Source organism: Eulemur rufifrons, chromosome 16, assembly GCF_041146395.1.
Source record: "Eulemur rufifrons isolate Redbay chromosome 16, OSU_ERuf_1, whole genome shotgun sequence".
NCBI classification, from domain to species: domain Eukaryota; kingdom Metazoa; phylum Chordata; class Mammalia; order Primates; family Lemuridae; genus Eulemur; species Eulemur rufifrons.
The window spans coordinates 21685371-21708362 of NC_090998.1; the positions used below are offsets into that span (position 1 = coordinate 21685371).

Sequence of the window (22992 nt, forward strand, 5' to 3'; positions counted from 1 at the left end):
ATCACCATGTCAACCAATCGAAATACACAATAAGCAAAGTAGAAGCATGTAGAAGGTATTTTGGAACCTCAAAGAGAGAACTTAACCTGAAAAGTGATTAGATAGTTAAGGAAGATATATTTGTCAAGGTATCTCTGGAAACAGGGGTCCCAACCTATGGTGAGTTGTATAATTATTTCATTATATATTATAATGTAAGAGTAATAGAAATAAAGTGCATAATAAATGTAATGTCCTTGAATCATCCCAAAACCATGCCCCTGCCCCTCTGTCTATGGAAAAATTGTCTTCCATGAAAATGGTCCCAGGTACCAAAAAGGTTGGGGACCGCTATAAAAGATGGCCACTTTCACTACCAAATTATACTTCAGGACCATTTCACCACCTACTTTCCATATATTCTTTAGGTTAGAGAGTCATACAGTAAGCATCTACCACTTAGTGCAAGGAGGACTGCTCTTATTAATCATCTTCTCAGATAGGCACTAAAACCACCTTGCTCTTACCACTCTTATTTCCAGGTAGAGAAGGTTTTGTAGGAGTCTAAGGCACAATGAAGTTAACAAGGAAACTGTGGATGGAACTTTGGAAGGAAATTGCATTCTTTCTTCTCATGTTGCTTTTTTTATGTCATGGGCTGATAAAGGAATTGTGGATGCCTTTTGCTTGGGAGGAGCTCCCTGCTATTCATAGGGCCGTGCTAACAATAATCACTATCATATATTGGCCCCTGCGTCCAGGGATACTTTTATTACCCCCAGTGTTTCTGATGTACAAAGGGAATGGTGAGCTATTGCAGCTAAAGAAGCAAGTACAATTTGTATCTTGCAGAGCCTTATGTTTTACTTTGAAGGCAATGTTAAGACACTGAAAGGTTTTAAGCAGGAAAGTGACATTACATAGTCCGATTTGTGTTTCAGATAGATCAATTTTGTGACAAGGGGTAGATCGACTGGAAGAGAGAGAGGTTAGAGACAAACACATGTTAAAAACTATTGCAGTAAATCAGTGGGAAATGATAATGATCTGAACTAATCAGGAGGGAAGGAGAGGAGAGAATAGCTTTGGGAGACAGACAGTAACCCATTTGATGGGAGAAAAGAGATATAGGAAAAATTTGAGAAAAAAATCATAGTTTGAGTTTTCATTTTATTTTAGCATGGTTTAAGAAAGAAGTATCATTTTCCCAAAACAGTTACTTAATTATTCCAATATCCTTTTTGAATAATTTGTTATTCTCCCACTGATGTGAAATATGGGTAGCTAATATTTGTTGACTTTCAGTACTGTTAAAAATATTTTACATATACACATCCACATATATTTATCCATATAGATATGAATATATGTACATGTATGTATGTAAAATCTCATTTAATCTTTATAACAACACAGTAGGATAGATACTATTCCCATTGTACAAAGTTAAAAAAAGTATCAAGGATGATGCCACAGTTAATAAGTACTAGAGTCATTAGTATTTTAATGAGAAAAAAATTAAGCTTTAGAAAACATTGACTATTTTTAAAGCATCATGCAAATGTATACTTCAATTTTAATAATATATTCACTTAATGTTCATTCTATTAACATATATCAAACTTTTACTATGATATGGAGAACACAAAGAAATAAAAGAGTCAACCCTTGCCTTCATGACACTTTCAGTTATGAAAATAAAACGTATATATGGGCAGTGAAATGAATCAAAACCATATGATTAGAGTTAAATGAATAATACAGGCAGGAATTACCAGAGAATGGAAGAATTTTTACAAGCTGGAATCATTGGGGAAAAAAAATCAATGGAAGGCTGGGTTTGAGTTAGGCCTTGAATAAAAAATAAGAACTAGAAAAGATAAAAGAAGCCTATGAGTCGCAATGCCTGGTGTAAAGTAGCTGCTCAATAAGGTTTGTTGAATGAATAAATCAATGAGCTTAAAAGTAAGAAGTATTCCAGGATCAAAGAAGTGAGTGAACAAAATGTCTTTCTGAACTAGCCTGCAGGGGAACCCATTTCATAAAGTAGCAAGAAATATTTAAATGTTTGATTAGAGGCTACTGAGGACTTCAAATGCCAAGGTAAGAAATTTGTATATAATTTGTCTTTAAATATATGCACAATTACCACCTAGGCTAAAAAAACAAAAACCCCTGTAAAATCACCATCTACTTTCTCTCATCATCTAAATTGTTAGAAATTAGTCTATCACTCAGTGATAATCTCAAATCTTTCTCCTACACATTAGTTCTCAATACATATACCTTTTTAGAAAAGCTTTATAAATTTACTAATGACCTCTGACTTGCCAAATTTTAATGAACATATTTCTGCAACAGCTAATTCTGTTAATGATTCCCCCCTTCTCTAACTACACATATACTCTCTTGGCTTTCTTAAAACATGCTCTCCTTGCTCTCCTCATACCTTGCTCATGCTGACTTTATTATTTCTATAATAGGCTGTTCTACCTCCCTTCATTCATCCCTTAAATATTGGTATTCCTTGGGGTCTAATCCTTAGTGCTTGGTTTTTCTCATTCTATTCACTTTATCTGAATTACCTTATCTAATCTTATGGTTCTCATTCTGTTCACTTTATCTGAATGATCTTATCCAATCTTATGGTTCAACAGCTATATAAAAACTAATATATTCCAAATCAGTGACTCCAGCTTAGACCTCTCCCACTGATTTTTTTAGATCAATCCTCCCTAGCTATCCCATAGGAAGCTCCATCTTCACATGTGCAAAACTTAATTCATCATCTTTCTTCTAAGATCTGCTTCTACTCCTGGTATTTCAGTTATCACTTAGTGATATCCAGTCACCTGGACTGTAAATATCAAAGTATCTTTCATTTCTCCCTCCCTTTCACCCTTCATGGCCAATCAATCACTAAGACCTGTTCCTATTGACTCCCAGGTTTACATTTCCTTCTATGAGAAGAGCCTCTCTACCAGTCTTCCAGGCTCTAGTCCTCTGCTAAAGAAATTAATTCTCTATTCAGTTTCTCATGGCACTTACTAAAGGTACTCAATAAATATTAATTCCTCTATTTAAAAAGTGAAGTAAATATTTATTGATTATATACTATGTGTTAGGGGTTGAAAAATATAATAGCGAACAAGAAAAGGATGCCTTGACATGGATGGATGGATGGATGGATGGATGGCTGGATGGATGGAAGCCATTATGATCTCAATCTGGGTTTCAGCCTTTCAGTGGTTTTTCATTTCCTCCAGCACACAATGTCTATAAATATTTCCTTGTATTGGTCTTTTATATCCTCAAACTATGACTCACTCATAATTTATTACCATATAGATTACTCTTAACACCTAACTGTTTATAGGTCCATGTACACCCTATTCTAGCTCTTGCCTTCCAGTCTTCAACCAGGCTGTTTTATTTGCCTAGATTGTTCTTTCTGTATCCCTCCACCCCAACCACTTCTTTAATTGCTTAGTTGCCTTTATCCTTTAGTTTTTAAGTTAGAGACCTGCCCACACTAAGAATCCTTCTCTGATACTTCTACACTCTTGGATTTAAATTAATTCCCTTTCCAAAGACTTCTCTTAAAATATTATACATATCTCTATCATATTACAACTGCTTATATTCTTGTCTTAGGCCATTTGGGCTGCTACAACCAAATAGCATAAACTGGGTAGCTTATAAACAACAAACATTTATTTCTCACATTTCTGGAGGCTGGGAAGTCCATAATCAAGGCACCAACAGATTCTGTGTTTGATGAACAGTTGTTTCTTGATTCATAGATGGTGCCTTCTTGCTATGTCCTCACATCATGGAAAGGGCAGGCAGCTTTCGGGGGCTTCCTTTATAAAGACTTTGCCCTTATCACGTAATCACCTCCCCAAAGGTTCCACCTCCTAATACCATCATCTTGATGGTTAGGATTTCAACATATGAATTTTGGGGGGACAGAATCATTCAGACCATATTAATCCCATTTTCCTCAACTAGACTATGAGCATTGTAAAGGCAGGGACTATGTGTTACTCATCTTTACATCTTCAGTCCCTAGCATAATGCCTGACACACTTAAGGCTTAAAATGTTTATTGACTGAATAAATGAAGGAAGAATTCATTTAATTAAGAAATTACAAATATCAAATACAGAAGATGGCTCTTGGCATATCAAAAACTTAAGGTTTAGCAGAAGAAACAGATTATAAGCAAATTATTATACAAATAAGTAACAAATTAGTTTTTTGTGTAGGGTTTAACTCAAACACAGTATTCAGTTGCAAATAAAAGGATAGAAAATGAAGGGGAACAGAGAGGCCTAGAGTTTGGGGATTTGACAAAATTAGGACACAGAGAAGGTAAAGAATAAAAGAATCTCTTGTAACATATTTTTAAACAATTCTTTTATAATATTCCATAATTTTCTCTTTTATGAATTCTTATCCTCTTTGGCATTAAAAATAAATAATATACATTTCTGAAGTCTTAAAATGATTTCTGTTCACTAACAAGAATCCATTAGTATGATGGATTCTTGTTAGTGAATTAATATGATGTCATTATCTACTAGAAAAGGGATATTCCATATAAAAATAAATACAAATAAAAAAAATGTAAACAAAATCCTTCTTTGTCGTGATTGTTTCATATTATTTTAGACTTTCTGAAAACCAACCAAGTTAAAATATGCGTCACCTTAGACTTCCCAAAATCTAACCAAGTTGAAATTTGCTTCCTTATGCAGTAAGCTCAGCTATACTTTCTCCCTCATGGTAAGTAGTTAAATTTATTACCATTTTCCCTCCTAAACTGTCTCGAGGAACCAAGAACAATTGATTTGGTATATACACGTTAAGATAAAGGGGTTTCTAAATGTAGAAAATCTGTAAAGCCTTTTTAGATTTGCTAGACTAATATGACCAACATTTAAAACTTCATGAGAAATGCTAATATTTTGTATTAACTTTCTTAGAATGTTAAGTACTGAATATAAATATTTCATATGAATTTTATTTGAGAAAGCAAAATTAGTAAATTAGGTCTTGTTTGACTATATAGCTATTTTATAAGAATATATTATGAGGTAATTGTTCTTAACTGCTTGTTACAGGCCAACTTTTTTTCAATAGGAGATTTTAAAAATAAAATATATTTTTATGACTTTTTAATGTGGCATAGCAAATGAAAACTTTATCATAATTTAATAGTTACCTAGTTGGCTAGTTTAGAAACAGATTAATTTATGAACTCTTTTAAGAAACATCTCTTAGAATGGGAAGACATTTCTGCATATAAAAGATACAGCATTCTTTTTCGTCCCCTCTTTGCCCATAAATTGGAGAATTCTATTATCAATGAAAATTCCTGGATTAATTATCTAAGAAATCTGAGTATCCATGAAAAGGAGACAATGAATCAAAAAAGCCTCCATTTCTTTCTGTATTCCAGCCTCACTAGTAAGGCATCATTTAAACTACTGCACAATAACTCATTTTAAACTGCTCAGAGAATCATTAATTAAGGAACTGCTTTTACATCAGATCTATTGATATATTAGAATACTGTGTCTACATTTTGCCTCTGTGTCTTATGAGGAAATGAATGGTATAGAGAAAATGCATCCAAAATGATTCAAGTATTAGAAAGTAGGAATTTGGAACATTCTTATAAGCTACAGTAAACCAAATCAATTGCAATTTCTCTTTCACTTCCTACTTTTAATATTAAGGCTTATCAAGCATTTAATTTTTTGACGCCCTTTTTCTAGCCATTCCACTTTTCTCTCAATCAGGGCTTTTGACAGACATCTTACCACCTGGAGTGTACCCAGACTCTGTAGTCTGCAGGTGAAAATGGGAAGCTTCCTAAACCACTGTAACAGTCAGCCTATGGGATGTACATCTGGGATGACTCGGCCTAGAGGTTTCTACTAAAATGATAAATTTTAAACCTTCGGAAACAAGAAATGTTACGAAATTTTCCCTCCCTTCCCAAAATGAAAAAAAAAAAAAAATACATTAAACAAATGTCTTGAATGGTCAGAAAAATAGTAACCTAAAATAAATTCCTGAAATCTTTTTCATTATGACACACATTCTAAATTTTCAAAATGGGAGTATATATTTAATAAATAATGTTCTATTGCACTTATACAATGATTTTACTTCTTTAGAAATGCATATACTCATCCCATTTAAATTTTACAATCTCCTTATGAAATGAGAAGGGCAGACATTACTGTGGCTGCCTGAAAGACAAAAAAGCTAAGACACAGAGAGGAAAGTGATTTGCCTAAGGACACAGAATAATATGAAATGGGACTGTCTGAGACTACTAAGGTATTCTGACCCCTTGTTTAATTTTTTTTCTGACAGAATTTATTAATGCCACAAATTAATAGTTTCAGATTACAAGTCTGATCGTTGCTTATTCATAGCTAACTTGGACCAAATCTGAATGTTTTAAATCCTCCATTAACCGACTGAGAGAGCAGTATAGTTTAGAGGCAATCTGTTAGGTGAAAAATGTTTAGAAAGGAACAAACTAAAGTAAAAGATCATATACTGGGAAAGGAACTGGTTACATGAAGAATTCAGTGGAGGCAAATATGTGCATGCAAAAATGTTCATTGTTGCATTGTTTGGAACTGTAAATGTTGTAGACAAATGTTCATTGGTGGGGAACCCAAATAAAATATGATATATCCAGCTTAAGGAAATATCATATGGGATAATTTATGTCTGAAAGTATGGAAGAAGAAAGATGTCCATGACACATTTTTTATATTTGCAAATAATTTATAGTCTATATAGCATATATCCTTACATACATTTATATTATATAGTACATATCATATGTGTACATAGTATATGTATCATATGCCTATTATAATATACAAATATGCTCTCATCCTATATATTACATATCTATAACTAGATATATGACAGATGTATATAATAGATACATATTTATATCTATGTTTACTTCTGGAAAAATATGCACCAAATTAACAGGCGTTACCTCTGGGAAGTAGGATTATAGGAGTTGAGTGTATGAGTGTAGGCAGGTAATTTTTAGCTTCTGTTTTCTGTACTTCTCCATCATTTGAGGTTTGTGCATTCAGCATGTGCTGCCTTTAGTATATTAGAAAAAATGAGAGATGATTATGAACTAACTATATGAAGTCTGTCTGGAAAGTATCCAGCCATGTAATATGAAAAATAGAGACATTTATTGAAGAAGATACAAGATACAAAAACATTGTACATAGGACAACGATGCCTCAGTCCCCTTCAAAGTAGGCACCTTGGGACCTCACACAGTTCTCCCAGTGTCTCTTAACCTAAGCTGCACATGTTCCACATTCTCAGGTGTTCTGTTTGTTGCAGCCCTTCCAGAACGTGGATCACTTTCAATAGATTCTCGACCATCTTTGAAGCGTTTGTGCCACACTTTTATTTGAGCTTTGCTTATTGCATCGTCCCTGAAAGCCTTCTGAGTCATCTGAATAGTTTCCGCAGAGAAATGTTCAAGCTTAACCCAAAATCTGATGCAGATTCATTGGTCTACTTGCTCATTTTAAATGCAACGGCCACACAGCACACTCAATGGCATCTAGCGCCCCAATGCCTAGTACTGTGAAGACGTCATGGTCAACGCATGTGCATTACAGTCCACTTGCCTTCACTGCCAGGTTACATCCATGTTGTGCAAACATTCTCCTTATATTAACAATGGCTGGATGCTTCCTGGACAGACCTCATATAAATAGGTTTCATAAAAGTTCAAATATACTCTTTGAAAATAGAGCCAAAATAAATTCATAGGGAAATAGTACTGTCTAAAAGGTTGTTGTAGTTCTTTCTCCCCTGCCTTTTCCCTTTCCATTGGCTGGAATGGGGACTTGGTAGCTGGATAAGATATCTAAGATTATGAGATGTAAGCCACAATTAACGGAGGGCAGTGTAATAAGTAAGGGAGCAAACCTAGGTCTTGATATAAAGGAGTTGCCACATAAGCAATGCTTGGACTATTATGTGAGTGAAAAATATTCTCTTACCATGTTTAAGCTAGTATTATTTTGGACTTTTACAGCATCTAACCCTGTAACAAAATCAATGCAGTATCCTATTCCACTATATTATATTCCAAGATCATGACTTCTGTCCTCATGGAAAATATGTATCTATTATACAGTGTGAAGCAAAATGTTATCATAGCCTGTTTTACTAAGTATTTTTCTGCTTCCATAGTTTCCAATCAATCTTATGACAAAAATTTGCCTTCTAATGGAGCTTTCTACAGTGCAAGAGCATGCTTACGGGCTATTGCCATTGTCCAGTATTGTGCATAGTTACATTTATTCAAATAAAATAATATATTGCTCTTCTGCGTTTATACTTCAGTTTGACGAGCTTAGCCTGAGTCAACAACTGAAATGAGATTCCATTCTTGCTGTGGTAACAAAAATATAAACCCAGAAATCTAAGAGTTAGGCTCGACTGTGGCAAATTCATACGGTAATACCGCATTTTGAGGCCTCTTGGCTGATAGCACAGAGGTGCTAGCCACTCTTTCCATTTGATACATGACCATTGTGAGGAGGGAAATCACGTCAAAAAGAGAATCCTGAGCTGAATTGGCTTTAGGTTTAAACTGAATGGCATTCTTATGTTATTAACTGTTAAAAAGCAAACAGGATGGATTAAAATATTAGCTATAGTTATGGTCTAATAAAAGCTGAGGAATTTATCAAAGAAAAGGTTTCACTTTTTTATTTGTGTGTATGTGTTTTGGTGGTGGTACTGTGTACATGTGAGGAGGACTGGATACTAATATAGATCAGTTATCTCACAGAGTTATGATTAAAATGTGACTATGTTTTATAAATGATAATGCACAGTTATAAGCTATTATTTTTATTAATATATCAAGTTATAATAACATGACTGCCACAATAAAGACATCTCCCTTGTTTCAGTGATAAGTTTTGTAAAAATATTATCAACTCCATTTTTTAATAAAAAAATATATATTTTATTAACCTAGAACTTTTCCCATGAGAACTGGATGGTGGCTGTCACCATATAATCATGTTGTATACATTTTTAAACCCAGTTCTCATTTTTTCAATTATTTCATATTTTTGAGCCACTAATCTAACTTCTCTCAAATGGAAATTTAAATGATTGGCTGTTTAGGTACTAAAACAATTCTTTAAAAAAAATAAATATTTGCAAAGCTCTACAACTAAGTCAGGCTCTCCCAAAGTCATTGGTTTACAAAATTTTGAGAGTGGGGAGTAGAGAGGGAAGAGTTGGTTACTATAATTCTAACACACACAAACACTGAAGCCTGAAGATATGATTACAGCCACTTCTCTCTGCTTATTTACAAAGAGCCTACGGTATGTGATCTTGACAACACATGTCTCCTATTATGTCAGTTTGATAAAAGTGTACCATGTCAATGGTTTTTAGCTTGTGATTTGGTGATTGCTTCAGCACTGATTGTCAATGACCTGTATGTCAGCTGACACAGCTAAATCAGAAATTAGCATGTAGTCTCCTAAAATACCAGATACATAGACCCTTTGCACAAGAGAGATATAATGGAACCCATATGATACCCCCATTAAACAATGAAACATGTGACATTAACTGAAAACAGGAACACATCAGCAAATATGCCTGAGGAAGTTTATGGTATTTAACTCCTAAACATTAATTTTATTGTGGTGTATGAGGAACTAATTAACTGAGAGTTTCCTTTTTTATTGGAAGCGGAAATACTGTTCAGAAAACTGATGAAGAGTAAATACACCATATTTTAAGTTTATTAAGCTTGGCTCATCGACTTCTATTTATTTAAGCTAATCTCATAAAGCAATTAAATATTTCAATCAGTAACTTTATATGGCTATTTTATTTAGCACATTTCTGAAAAATTAATAAATGTGTTAAAAATGCAGAATGAGTATATGACTGTATTTCTAGTTTTATACAGCCAAAACAGTGACTAAATATATTTTCTAAAAATCATATGATCTTTTCCAACATGAGCTCTGATAAAAAAAAAAGTGAAAAATGAAAACAGAAAAAGTTTTAAATTTGGTGATTATAATGAAAACAGTTAAGGTTAAGGTTGTATCAAATCAAACAAACGTTTCTATTGGCACTGTACCGCTTTTCTGCAGTTATTATTTTCCTCAGTCAGAGGAAGCCTCATTTCAGGTAAGGCAGAGTGAGTTTGATCCTAACTCAGAGTGAGTCATATCCATAAGATATGAAATGCAATTAAATTCTACGTGTAATTTTAGAATCCTTTTTCTTTAAAAAAAAAACAGGATCTATGTTTTGCTGGCATTATCTTATCTCAGTATTTATAATTTATAAATAATCTAATAAAACAAATACAGTGCTAGGAACTATTTCATATGTAATCTTATTTAATCTTTGTAACAATTCAGTAAAATGGGTCTTCTTAATCCGTTGTGAAGATGAGGAAACTGAAACTCAGTAGCTTGCATAAGGATAAAGAGGAGAATGAGGCAAAACCCAATTCCAAGTCCAGGCTGTCTCGTTTTAAGTACCTCTCCATTTGTAGTTGCCTATCTGAAATTGGGTTAATTAAATTAAAACAAATAAACAAACAAAAATTGAATGTTTGAAATCATATAGACAAATCAATTGGTATAGACACATGAATTAATTATCTTCATAATATTATACATAGCTCTATAAGCATAAATTAAATTTTGTTATAATATTCTGTTCTGTGATTGGCAATATGATAGGACAAGAATAACTTTCAGGTTAGAAAAACAACTTTCAGGTTAGAAAAGATCACAATAATTTTTAAAATGAATATACACTAGAGTAGGGCAAAAGTTCCCAAACTGTTTTGGTTTAAGGCACCATCAGTGGTTCAATAATTTTTTCATTGTACCTTTTGGACAAAAGAAATATCCAATCACTCAATTTTATTAAGTAGTAAAGACCAAACAACTTATCTATGGTAGTTTACATAGTGTCTGATGGATGCCTCTATATTTTCCTTGAAATTTTAAAATATCCTGTTTGTCTCTATGAATTAGCTAAGCATCCTGAGAACCTTGCACAGTTTGAGAACCATGGCACTAGGCACATGCTTGACTATGGGGAAAGACTCTATACCTATCGCTATATGACACATCCAATTTGACACTTTGGGCTAAACTATCAAGCCAGCTCTTTTACAACTGTTTATTTTATACCATATGTAGAAAATGGGTTATTTTGTTGGATTTTGCCATTCCTGCAGATTTTTTAATTTCCACATAAAATGTCTTTCTGTCAAAATTTCTAAAGCATCTAACTATTACAATGACTGGAAATCTCACACCCAAACAGCAAGGGGGTGCAGAGGACTGCAGTCATTACCAGTAAGAGAAGCACCTCCATCTCTCTCTCATAACGCCTCTAAAATACGTTCTCTGCAGCAGCAGCAGTGAACCTGAGGATGCTGTGTGTTGTGGAAAGAGGACTGGAGTGGGAGTCAAAGTGTTACTGATCAAACTTATTCCCTTCAACCAGCTTATCTCAAAAGTTTCTCTCAAATCTAAATTGCTGAGCGAACACCAATCGCACATCCAAAATTATTTTCCTTTATAAGTAGAATTTTTTTTCTAATATGAGCGAACGCAAAAGTGCTATCTTCCTGAAAACATAAAGTTGTTCTGCAGGTGTCAAAGGCATTTAAATTTTAATTAAAAAATATGTACCTGACACAAACTTCACAGTGCACATGTTGAAGTCTTTGATTAACAGGTTAGGATATGACTCAGACTTTCCAGCAGAGGCAAATGGACTGTGTTCCCGACTCTTCAACCATCCAACGGGTTCTTGAACCAATTCATTTGCACACTCAGTTATTTTACAATTTAGAATTTAAGCCATAGTTACTTAGTTTCTCAAACTTATTTAAAGGCTGTAATGATTATCATTTGATTAAAATGAGTTATTATCCACAAATATAATTTAGAATTGGTATTTTTAATTATGTGTTATAAAATCTGGGGTGTGTTTACATATAGCAACCTGGAAGACAGTTTTAGCAGAACTGACAAGTTAAAAATAGAGATTTCTGGACTTTTTTTCCTGAATGAACTGATGTCTGAATGAAGTTGGCTGATTAAACCAGTGTTCTTACATAAGTATTTTCAAGTTTTCTATTTATTTTATATGTATCTCTCAAAGAGGTTCAACTTAATAATATGCAATTACTTTTACCTCCTTAGAAGTTTGCAAATATTTTTATATTTTAAGAAATAAGTAGGAACAGCAATAACTAAATATGGATCCAGGAAGACGTGTGGTTTCACACTTGATTTCATTAATACCAAATGCCAAAACAGAATCTGAGATTGTGGTAATAATATATCAATATTTATAAACTCATTTACATACTCGTGCATAAGAGTGGACTATAACATTCTCTAGAGCTCCTTTTCTATCTAGTCAGTTTGCTCTGAAGTCTCTGGCTGTGCTGCTATGAATTTATTCTTGTACTACCTAATCATGTGCATTCTAGCACTTAACAGAGGTCCAGCAACTACATTTTGTGTGTCATCATTCCATGCAATATTTCCACCATTATATTTCTTAAAGAGAAAATATCTTTGTGTCCAGTGAAAAGCTTCTTTCTCAGAAAACATGAGATACTAACTCAATCTACAATGGTTGGGCTCCTCAACCTCTATTTTTATTTTATTTTTTCCTCTTTCACAAACATTTAAAGTTTCTGGTTTGGTTCCAGAGAATTTTTTTTTTAATTTTTTATGTATTTTATCAAGAAATACAGACTAAACAGGAAACTGTATCAGTACGTTCTATGAATGGATTGATGAAAAGTGTCTGGATTTTTTATTGCAACAAATAGTGTATCTTTCATGTTTACTTGCAATTTTTTTTTTTTTTTTTTTAAGTGATTTTATTTATTTATTTTTTTTTTTTGTTGAGACAGAGTCTCACTTTGTTGCCCAGGCTAGAGTGAGTGCCGTGGCGTCAGCTTAGCTCACAGCAACCTCAGACTCCTCGGCTTAAGCGATCCTGCTGCCTCAGCCTCCCGAGTAGCTGGGACTACAGGCATGCGCCACTATGCCCGGCTAATTTTTTCTATATAGATTTTTAGTTGTCCATATAATGTCTTTCTATTTTTAGTAGAGACGGGGTCTCGCTCAGGCTGGTCTCGAACTCCTGACCTTGAGCAATCCACCCGCCTCGGCCTCCCAGAGTGCTAGGATTACAGGCGTGAGCCACCGCGCCCGGCCTTTACTTGCAATTAAAATCAAGATGGGTTGGTCAGTCTCTTTCATTGAGAACTAAGTAATATCACCTAAATTAAAACAATTGGCAACCAGAAAAGTCACAAATTATGGTCAATTACAAGGGGAATAAAATAGGAGGTCCCACTAAAGAGAGGAATTGGCACGATTTCTTCTCCTACCTCTTTTCCTTTCCTGCAATGTGATTAAGGAGAAATAGTCTGGACTATTTATCACTTCCACACAGCTCTTCACCCAAACTGACTCAGTGTGCCAGAGTGTCAACAAGGGTGGCACTTTCTTTTGCTACTGGCTTCTGCTTAGTTCCAGAGTTTGGCATGCTGTCAGTTTCAAGCTTGCCAACAGCTATAGAAGCTTTATTCTATTTTATTTTCAAGGTTACAAAAGAAGTGGTATCATTTTTAACTTTAAGCACTGAAGGTATGAATATCAAATGGTTAACATACTAACAATTTTGGGAAGGGAAAGATTTCTCCATGCCACATTGCATTAACACTGAACAGATTTAGCACGCCAACTTTGTCAACCAGGAGTGAGGCAGAGGTGTTCTTGACCTTTTCCAGGCCTACAGTTATGCTGTTCATACTCAATGTGGTTTTCTCTTCAGCACAGTATTTGCTAATAGGACTTATTTCTGCAGTTGCTTCAAAAAACTTTTTTATTTTTTTGGAAAACAGAACTAGTCTATACGTATATATTGCATGTACAGTCTCAGGCAACCAATGGCTTTTAAAAGTCTCTCTTTTTTTTATTTTAGTAAGTTTACTAAGATTACCAAAAACACATTGTCAACATGTGTTTAATGTGAAAAGTAATTCTTCAGGAAAATGGAAACAAAACAAAAAATCTTTTATGTTTAAAAACTCAGAATTTAGTGTAGCAATAGAATTTAAAATTCTATTCTTAGAATTTAAAATATTTAGAATAAATACAGTCATTAATTATAAAAAAGAGTTGGTGTATCTGGATGAATTGATGATCTACAAAGGTCAAAATGATATGGAAAATAATACTGAATGAATAAATTAAGGGTCCAGAGTGAGAACACATAGGAACATAGGGAACACAGAACACCAAAGTCAAGAGATTTATACAAGCAATATAAAAATTTCAAAGAGCAAGTACATACAAGTATGAATTTTTATAGTCCAGAGTTCATATTACTTTTATCTGATCTCCAGAGTTGCAAGCTACTCATCTCAAATGGCTATATTTAAGAAATTACAGTCCATTTCTTCATTATGATATAGAGACTTAAAGACTAAGAATAAACACTAAAATCCCCAATGTGAAAATTCAAGACATCGCCTGTTGGGAAACTAAGAACTGATTTCTAGTAATGTTAGAGTTTTTCAAGTGCAATAAATACTGAAGCGCATCAAGATGTTAATGGGACTATTCATTAAAATACATATGAGCCAGAATCTACTGGAATTTAAAGATATTTTATATGAATATCTAAAATAATATTTCACTAATTTTTTCAATAGTGTTCTATTTTTATCAATGAAAATGGTTCAATAAACTTTCTTTTTCTATACTGCTTCTGGCCATGGTAATGATGTTCCAGAAGATATTTAGTTTAGCAGTCTAGCCCATCTTTGGAATATGAGTTACTATTTTTATCTTATAGAAAACAGCTGGCATTTTGACCATTTAAATTTTTAACAATAAACTAGTTTTTTTCCAAAACTAACAATGTCCAACTTAGATTTGGGTATAAAAGAGAGAATGGCATAAAATCAGAGGTGTCTGAAGTTAATAAGCAATATAAACAGTTATCTTGGCATAACTTATCACTTCGTGCAAAACACGTCCTCTACACTGTTTGTATTGAGTATTCATTCATTCATTCGTTCAACAGTGTTGAATGTTGTAGTAACATTTGAGTTGAGATATAAGAATGATAGTATAGAATCAGCAACTGCCCTCACAAAGCTTACAATTAAAGTGAACAAGAAAATATTCAGAATCCAAAGAAAGCAGGAGAAAGGAACCTAACCTAGGTCAGGCAGGTGCTCCCTATTTTGAGGTGGAAGAGATTCACAATACCAAGGAGAGTGAATCCTGAGATACAAGTCCATAGTCAAGAAAGAGAATTTTTTAGTCTAAGAACAAAAAAGACTAGTGAGAAATCAAGCTATAAATATAGGGAGGAGACAAATAACAGAAGGCCAATTAATTCACATTAGGGAATTTGGATTTATCTTACTGGACAATGGAAAGCTATTGAAAAGCATAGTCCTATGTCCTCTATGCAAAAAATAAAATGAACCCCCAAATTACATTCATATTTTAAGAATACACTGGAAGGCCGGGCGCGGTGGCTCACGCCTGTAATCCTAGCACTCTGGGAGGCCGAGGTGGGCGGATCGTTTGAGCTCAGGAGTTCGAGACCGGCCTGAGCAAGAGCGAGACCCCATCTCTACTAAAAATAGAAAGAAATTATATGGACAGCTAAAAATATATATAGAAAAAATTAGCCGGGCATAGTGGCGCATGCCTGTAGTCCCAGCTACTCGGGAGGCTGAGACAGGAGGATCGCTTGAGCTCAGGAGTTTGAGGTTGCTGTGAGCTAGGCTGATGCCACGGCACTCACTCTAGCCTGGGCAACAGAGAGAGACTCTGTCTCAAAAAAAAAAAAAAAAAAAAAAAAGAATACACTGGAAATGGATATTATGAAACTGAATTACAAAGAGCAAATATTGGCTTCAGATGCATAGAAATAATCCAAGGTCTTTTAAATACCAACACAAAATACTTTTCCACATCTTCTGTGTGTTTCCTCTTCAAAATAAAAATGCTATATGGGTGATCTCATTTCTTGGTGTGGCAGTAATATTAAACTGCCTAATTTAAAGCTGTGCCCTCCACCCACTCCCAAATGAAAAATCAATGGTACTTACTACATCCAGCCTTATAGCTGAAGCCTGGAGGAAGGAGGAATCCTTGCTGGGCAGCTGCAGCCAGTGTCCGTTGATCAGGAGGGAATACAGGAATCATTAATGGCGGCAGCTGACCTTGAACCTGCTGAACGTGATAAAGCGAATCAAAGAGAAGAAGTTTTGATGCTCCATGTTTCTTCCCACCCTCCTTATTTCATGATAATAGACAATCATTCATTCAATTCAAAACACTGGCATAGAAGCTTGCTAGAACACTGGGCTTGTATGAGGACATGCCTTGGGACTACCTAGGAGAGGAGAAACAGAAAATCCTAGAGTTGGGAGGTTAAACCTCTAACCTGATGAATACTTTCCCTACACAATATCCTTGACAGTGATGACAACATCATTACTTTGCATAGTAAGTCTTTTTCATATCACACTAATGTAATGGTTAAAAAACTACCCCATAGAATGAACTGTAATCTCCCTCTTATAAATCCCACCTGTAAGGAGTAATGCTACCTTGTAAAACAAACTAACTGCATTGTTTTATATATAAATAGCTCTTCACTATTTGAGGATAAATTCTCATGTTCATGTATCACATTGAAATGTCAAAATTCTTGAATATAGTTATGGACTGTAATCAAAACAATAATTAGAAAACTTAGAGAAAATGAAAACTTACCCCTTTGTTTATAGAATAGGCAAGTGGTGCCAAAAGAGAACTGATTTGTCTAAGGCCATGGAATTAGTCAGAACTGGGTCTCATATCCAGTCTCTTGAATCCTGCCACAGACCGTCTCTACTACACTGTTTTCCTTTTCTAGCCCTTTTAATGCAATTGAGCCACTCCTTAAACTACACGGCCTCTATTTTGGTTGCCATCTTTGGAATACACTAATTTGTTGGTGCCACTCTCAGAGTATGGGGTTCATATCAGTAAACAGTCAGGCACAATAAAATCACTATCTTCCTTGAACTACATAGGAATTTTTAGAAATATAACCTAATGTCATTTCTGCAACTCTGTCACATTATTGACTAACGTTGAAGTTGTCATGAAATAAAAGCCCTAGGATTTTTAAAATTAAATATTTAAGCAAGATTTCTCAGGTGTACATTGATTATTAGAGTTAGGGTTTGTAACTGGATCCATGAATGAGAATTTAGGATAATGTTAAAAATTACGTATCTGACACTATTCTTCTTCACTAATCTTCCCCCACATTAGTGGGGGGAGAATAATTCAGTTATTGGAAAATATTTAATAAATGCCTACTTTGTGCAAGAAACTGAGCTAGGTAGTAGGGATATAATAGTGAACCCAGGCCCATGAAGCTTTGATTATAGTGGGGATGATGGTAAAAATTGAAAAAGTAAAACAAACAAATGCACAAAAACAATTACAAATTTATTCAGTCACCAATCCTAACAGCACCTCAGAAATATCTCTCGGATCTCTTTTCCTGTTTTCCCAGTGGCACTACACATTCCCGGGGTTCTTATGGCTCTTACAGTTCTCATCATTTCTCACTTTAAAAATCCACCTTCAATTTCTCCTTTATTTCATCTTCCACAGTAAACCTCTGAACTATTTCTCAGATTTTGGTTGGCGAGTCTGGAGGACAGTGAGGAATGAGATAGGGAAAAAGAGATAGAGGGGGAAAAGTGAGGGAGGGAGAGAAGAAAGAGAGAGACAGAGAGAGAGAAAAGTACTATATGAATGGGAGATCTGTTTTCAGCAATGACTCCAAATTGGAAAGCATCTCTTGCCAAAAGGATTTTAAACCTATCATTGCCACCAGAGTGAAACTGCAAAGGAAATGACAACAACCAGGGAAACAAAAAGACAGCGTCTTAAGGTTAGAGCTGAAGGTTTGTAACACCAGAGCCAGCATTTTTAGAGCATATTGGAAGAAAGAAAAACTTTATGAAAAAACCAATTGATTAAAGACTCAAAGATTAGAGACAGCATGTTGAGAAAGCATGTAGAAACAAGTAGCCTAAAACAAGAGGCAGATATGCCAAGGCAAATAACATGGAGGCTAGTTCACTGTGAGAAGAGGATGCAGATGTGAATAACAAAGAAACAAATAACAAATCAGCCACATTAGTTAAGGGTTATCACCATCTCCTATATATTCTTTATATTTCATTGTTTGTAAGTAAGTTATAATATTTCATATAGCACATCTCCTTCTTTCTAAGATACCACTGATTATAAGATGTGCCATAAACTTAACGAGAGCATTTTGGAATGAAGAAAAGAATCCTCAAATTAAACATATAAAAGGGTTATAAGAGGCATAAAAATTTCAGATGTGTTAAAATTTGGGAAATTAATTTCTAGAATTGAAGAAACAATAAGTGCATATTTTAGTGCAGTCATTCTCAAACTTGACTGTACTGTCAAGACCAGACCTGCCCTGCAGGAAATACTCAAAACTGCATTATATGTGGATCAGCACAATAGTCACCCACCAGAGTAAAGCCACCCAAAAAGCTAAAGATCAGAGTTCATACAAAACAATAGTAAACAAGGAAAAACAAAGCAATAAGGTACTACCCAACAGGATGAACAGGACAGCATCCCATATATCAATTCTATCAATCAACATGAATGGTTTGAATTGCCCACTTGAGAGACATAGGTTGGCTGAATAGATAAAAAATACAAACCAAGTTTCTGCTGTCTCCAGCAAACACATCTAACCCATAAGGACACATACATACTTAGAGCGAAGGGATGGAGAAAAAATATTCCATGCAAATGGAGACCAAAAGAAAGCAGGTATAGCCATTTTTTAATCAGATAAAATTGACTTTAACAACAGTAAAGAAAGATGAAGATGGTCATTATATAATGGTAAAGGGAGCAATTCAACAAGAAGGTAGAACAATCCTAAATATTTATGCACCTAACACAGGAGCAACCAGATTCATAATGCAAACCCTCCTAGATCTAAGCAAAGAGATAAACAGCAGCATCCTAATAGCTGGGGACTTCAACACCCCACTGACAGACCTAGACAGATCATTCAAGCAGAAAATAAATAAACACTAGACATAAATCAGACTCTAGAATAAATGGGCCTAAAAGACATTTACAGAACATTTTACCCCCAAACTGCTGATTATACAGTCTTCTCATCAGCACACGGAAGATTCCCCCAGATTGATTATATTTTATGCCACAAATCATGGCTCAACAAATTGAAAAAAAATGAAATCATACCATGTATCTTCTCAGATCACAGTGGAATAAAACTAGAAATCAAGAGCAAGAGAAACACTCAGTATTATACAAAGTCATGGAAATGAAACAACCTCGGGCTGATTATTGGATCAATGATGAAATTAAGATAGAAAATAAAAGATTCTTTGAATTGAGTGACAAAAGGGATATGAGCTATCAAAATCTATGGGATTCAGCAAAAGCAGTCCTAAAGAGAAAATTCATAACCTTAAATGCATATAACAAAAAGACAAAAAGATTACAAATTCATGATCTAATGACATGTCTCAAGAAACTAGAAAAGGAATAACAAACCAAACCCAAAGCCAGTAGAAAAAAAGAAATAACTAAGGTCAGCACAGAACTAAATGAAATCTAAGACAAGAAAATAATACAGAAGATCAATGAAACAAAAATTGGTTCTTTGAAAAGATAAACAATAGATAGATCTTCTACAAGATTAGGGATAGAAAAGAAAGGACCCAAATAAGCTCAATCAGAAATGAGAAAGGAAATATTACAACTGATACCAAAGAAATACAAAATACCATCTGTGAATACTATGAAAATCTCTATGCACACAAATTTGAAAATGTAGAGGAAATGGAAAAAATTCCTGAAATCACACAACCTCCCAAGACTCGATCAGGAAGAAATAGAATTCCTGACCAGACCAATAACTAGCAACAAGATTGAAGCAGCAATAAAAAAAATCTTCCAACAACAACAACAAAAAAGCCCTGGACCAGATGGATTCACAGCCAAATTTTATCAGACCTACAAAAAAGAGTTGGTACCCATATGGCAGAAATTATTTCATAACATCAAAAAGGAGGGAATCATCCTCAAGTCATTCTTGAAGCCAGTATCACCTTGATACCAAAGCCAGAAAAGTACAATACAAAAAAGAAAACTACAGACCAATATACCTTATGAATATAGATGTGAAAATCCTCAATAAAATACTAGCAAACCAAATTCAACAGCACATCAAAAAAATAATCCACCACAACCAAGGGGGCTTCATCCCAGGGATGCAAGGATGGTTCAACATACATAAATCAATAAATGTGATCCACCAAATACACAGAAGCAAAAACAAAGATTATATGATCATCTCAATAAATGAAGAAAAAGCATTCAATAAAATTTAGCACCCTTTCATGATAAAAACCCTCAACAAACCAGGCATAGAAGGAATATATCTCAAACTTACCAAAGCCATATGTAACAAACCCACAGCCAACATGATACTGAATGGGGAAAAGCTGAAAGCATTGCCACTAAGAACTGGAATAAGACAAGGGTGCCCACTGTCACCACTTCTATTCAACATAGCCAGAGCACTAAGGCAAGAGAAAGAAATTAAGAGTATCCAAATCAGGAAAGAGGAGGTCAAACTATTACTTTTTGCTGATGATATGATCTTATATCTACAAACCTCCAAAAATTCCACCAAAAGACCCCTGGAATTGATGAATAAATTCAGCAAAGTCTCAGGGTACAAAATCAAGGTACACAAATCAGTAGCATTCCTATACACCAATAATAGTCAAGCTGACAGTCAAATCAAAGACTCAATATCATTCACAATAGCTACAAGGAAAATAAAATACCTAGAAATATACTTAACCAAGGAGATAAAAGATCTCTATAAAGAGAACTATGAAACACTGAGGAAAGAAATCACAGATGATCCAAACAAATGGCAAAACAAGTCTTGCTCATGGATTGGTAGAATCAACATTGTTAAAATATCCATAGTACCCGAAGTGATTTACAGATTCAATGCAATCCTCATCAAAATAAGAACACTGTATTTCACAGATCTAGGAAAAATAATTTTACACTTTGTTTGGACCTAGAATAGAGCCCAAATAGCCAAAGAAATCTAAAAAAAAAAAAAAAAAAAAAGTAACAAATCTAGAGGCATCACATTACCAGACTTCAGACTATACTATAAGATCATAGTAACCAAAACAGCATGGTATTGGCACAAAAATAGACACATAGACCAATGGAACAGAGCAGAAACTCAGATATAAAACCATCCACATACACCCAATCAATCTGTGACAAAGCAGACAACAATATACACTGGGGGAAAGAATCCCTTTTCAATAAATGGTGCTCAGAAAATTGGATAGTCACTTGCAGAAGAATGAAACAGGATCTGTATCTCTCACCACTCATAAAATTAAGATGGATAAAGGACTTAAATGTAAGGCATGAAGCCATCAGAACACTAAAAGAAAATGTAGGAAAAACTATTCTAGATATCGGCTGAGGCAAATAATTTATGAAGAAGACCCCAAAGGCAATCAAGGCAACAAGAAAAATAAATAAATGGGACCTGATTAAGTTAAAAAGCTTCTGCACAGCCAAGGAAATAATCAATAGAGCAAATAGACATCCTACAGAATGAGAGAAAATATTTGCAAGCTACACATCTGATAAAGGGCTAATAATCAGAATCTACAAAGAACTCAAGCAAATCAGCAAGAAAAAAATAAAACCACTCCATCAAAAAGTGGGGAAAAGACCTGAGCTTTTCAAAAGACTACAAATGGCCAATAAACATATGAAAAATGCTCAATGTCGCTAATCATTAGGGAAATGCAAATTAAAACCACAATGAGATATCACCTTACTCCTATTAGAATGGTTTTTATTAAGGAGTCAAAATATTAATAATAGACGCTGGCATGGATGCACAGAGAAAGGAATGCTTATACACTGTTGGTGGGACTGTAAATTAGTACAACCTCTATGGAAACAATATGGAGATACCTCAAAGAACTAAAAGCAGACCTACCATTTGATCCAGCAATCCCACTACTGGGTATTTACTCAAAGGAAAATATGTCATTTTATCAAAAAGACAATTATACTAGAATGTTTACTGCAGCACAATTCACAATTGCAAAGATGTGGAATCAACTAAAGGGCCCATCAATTCATGAGTGGATTAACAAAATGTTTTCTACGTATACCGTGGACTACTACTCAGCCATGAAGAAGGATGACTTAATGCCTTTTGCAACAATTTGGATGGAACTGGAGACCATCATCCTAAGTGAAGTAGCTAAAGAATGGGAAAAAAACACCACAGGTGCTCACTATTAAATTGGAACTAACCAATGAGCATATATGTGCATAGAGGGAAGTAAAACTCAACAAAGAACAAGGAGGGGGGAGGAGGGAGGAGCAAATGGGCAATAACCTACTTAATGGGTGCAATGAACACTAACTGGGTGACATGCACACTTATAAACATGACTCAAGCATTATAAAACTGATCCTTGTAACCAAAGATATTTGTACTCCAGTAATACTTGGAAATTTTAAAAAAGAAAGAAAGAAGGAAAGAAAGAATCATCTGGCAAGCTTTGAAACGTGCCAATGCCCAAACTGTTTCCTAGACCAGTTGACTGTGAATCTTCAGGAGTAGATCCAGCCATCAGCACTTTTTAAAGCTCTGATGGTTCCACTGAGTATCCACCTTTGAGAAGTACTGTTTTAAACAGTGCTTTTAGCTACTGTCAAC

At 34.5% G+C, this 22992-nt stretch overlaps 1 protein-coding gene across 7 annotated transcripts in view; it reads right to left on the bottom strand.

Annotated features, from left to right (window-relative positions):
- Nucleotides 1-22992, bottom strand: part of SOX5 (SRY-box transcription factor 5) — a 1007084-nt gene that overhangs the window by 120742 nt on the left and 863350 nt on the right. For 5 of the 7 annotated variants that reach the window (XM_069489787.1, XM_069489790.1, XM_069489788.1 and 2 more), the window contains one exon: nt 16226-16346. In XM_069489787.1, the coding sequence (XP_069345888.1) occupies nt 16226-16346 (121 nt within the window). Of the gene's footprint in view, nt 1-16225; nt 16350-22992 lie in introns of all 7 variants that reach the window. The other 2 variants (XM_069489786.1, XM_069489784.1) reach the window with 2 other exon arrangements.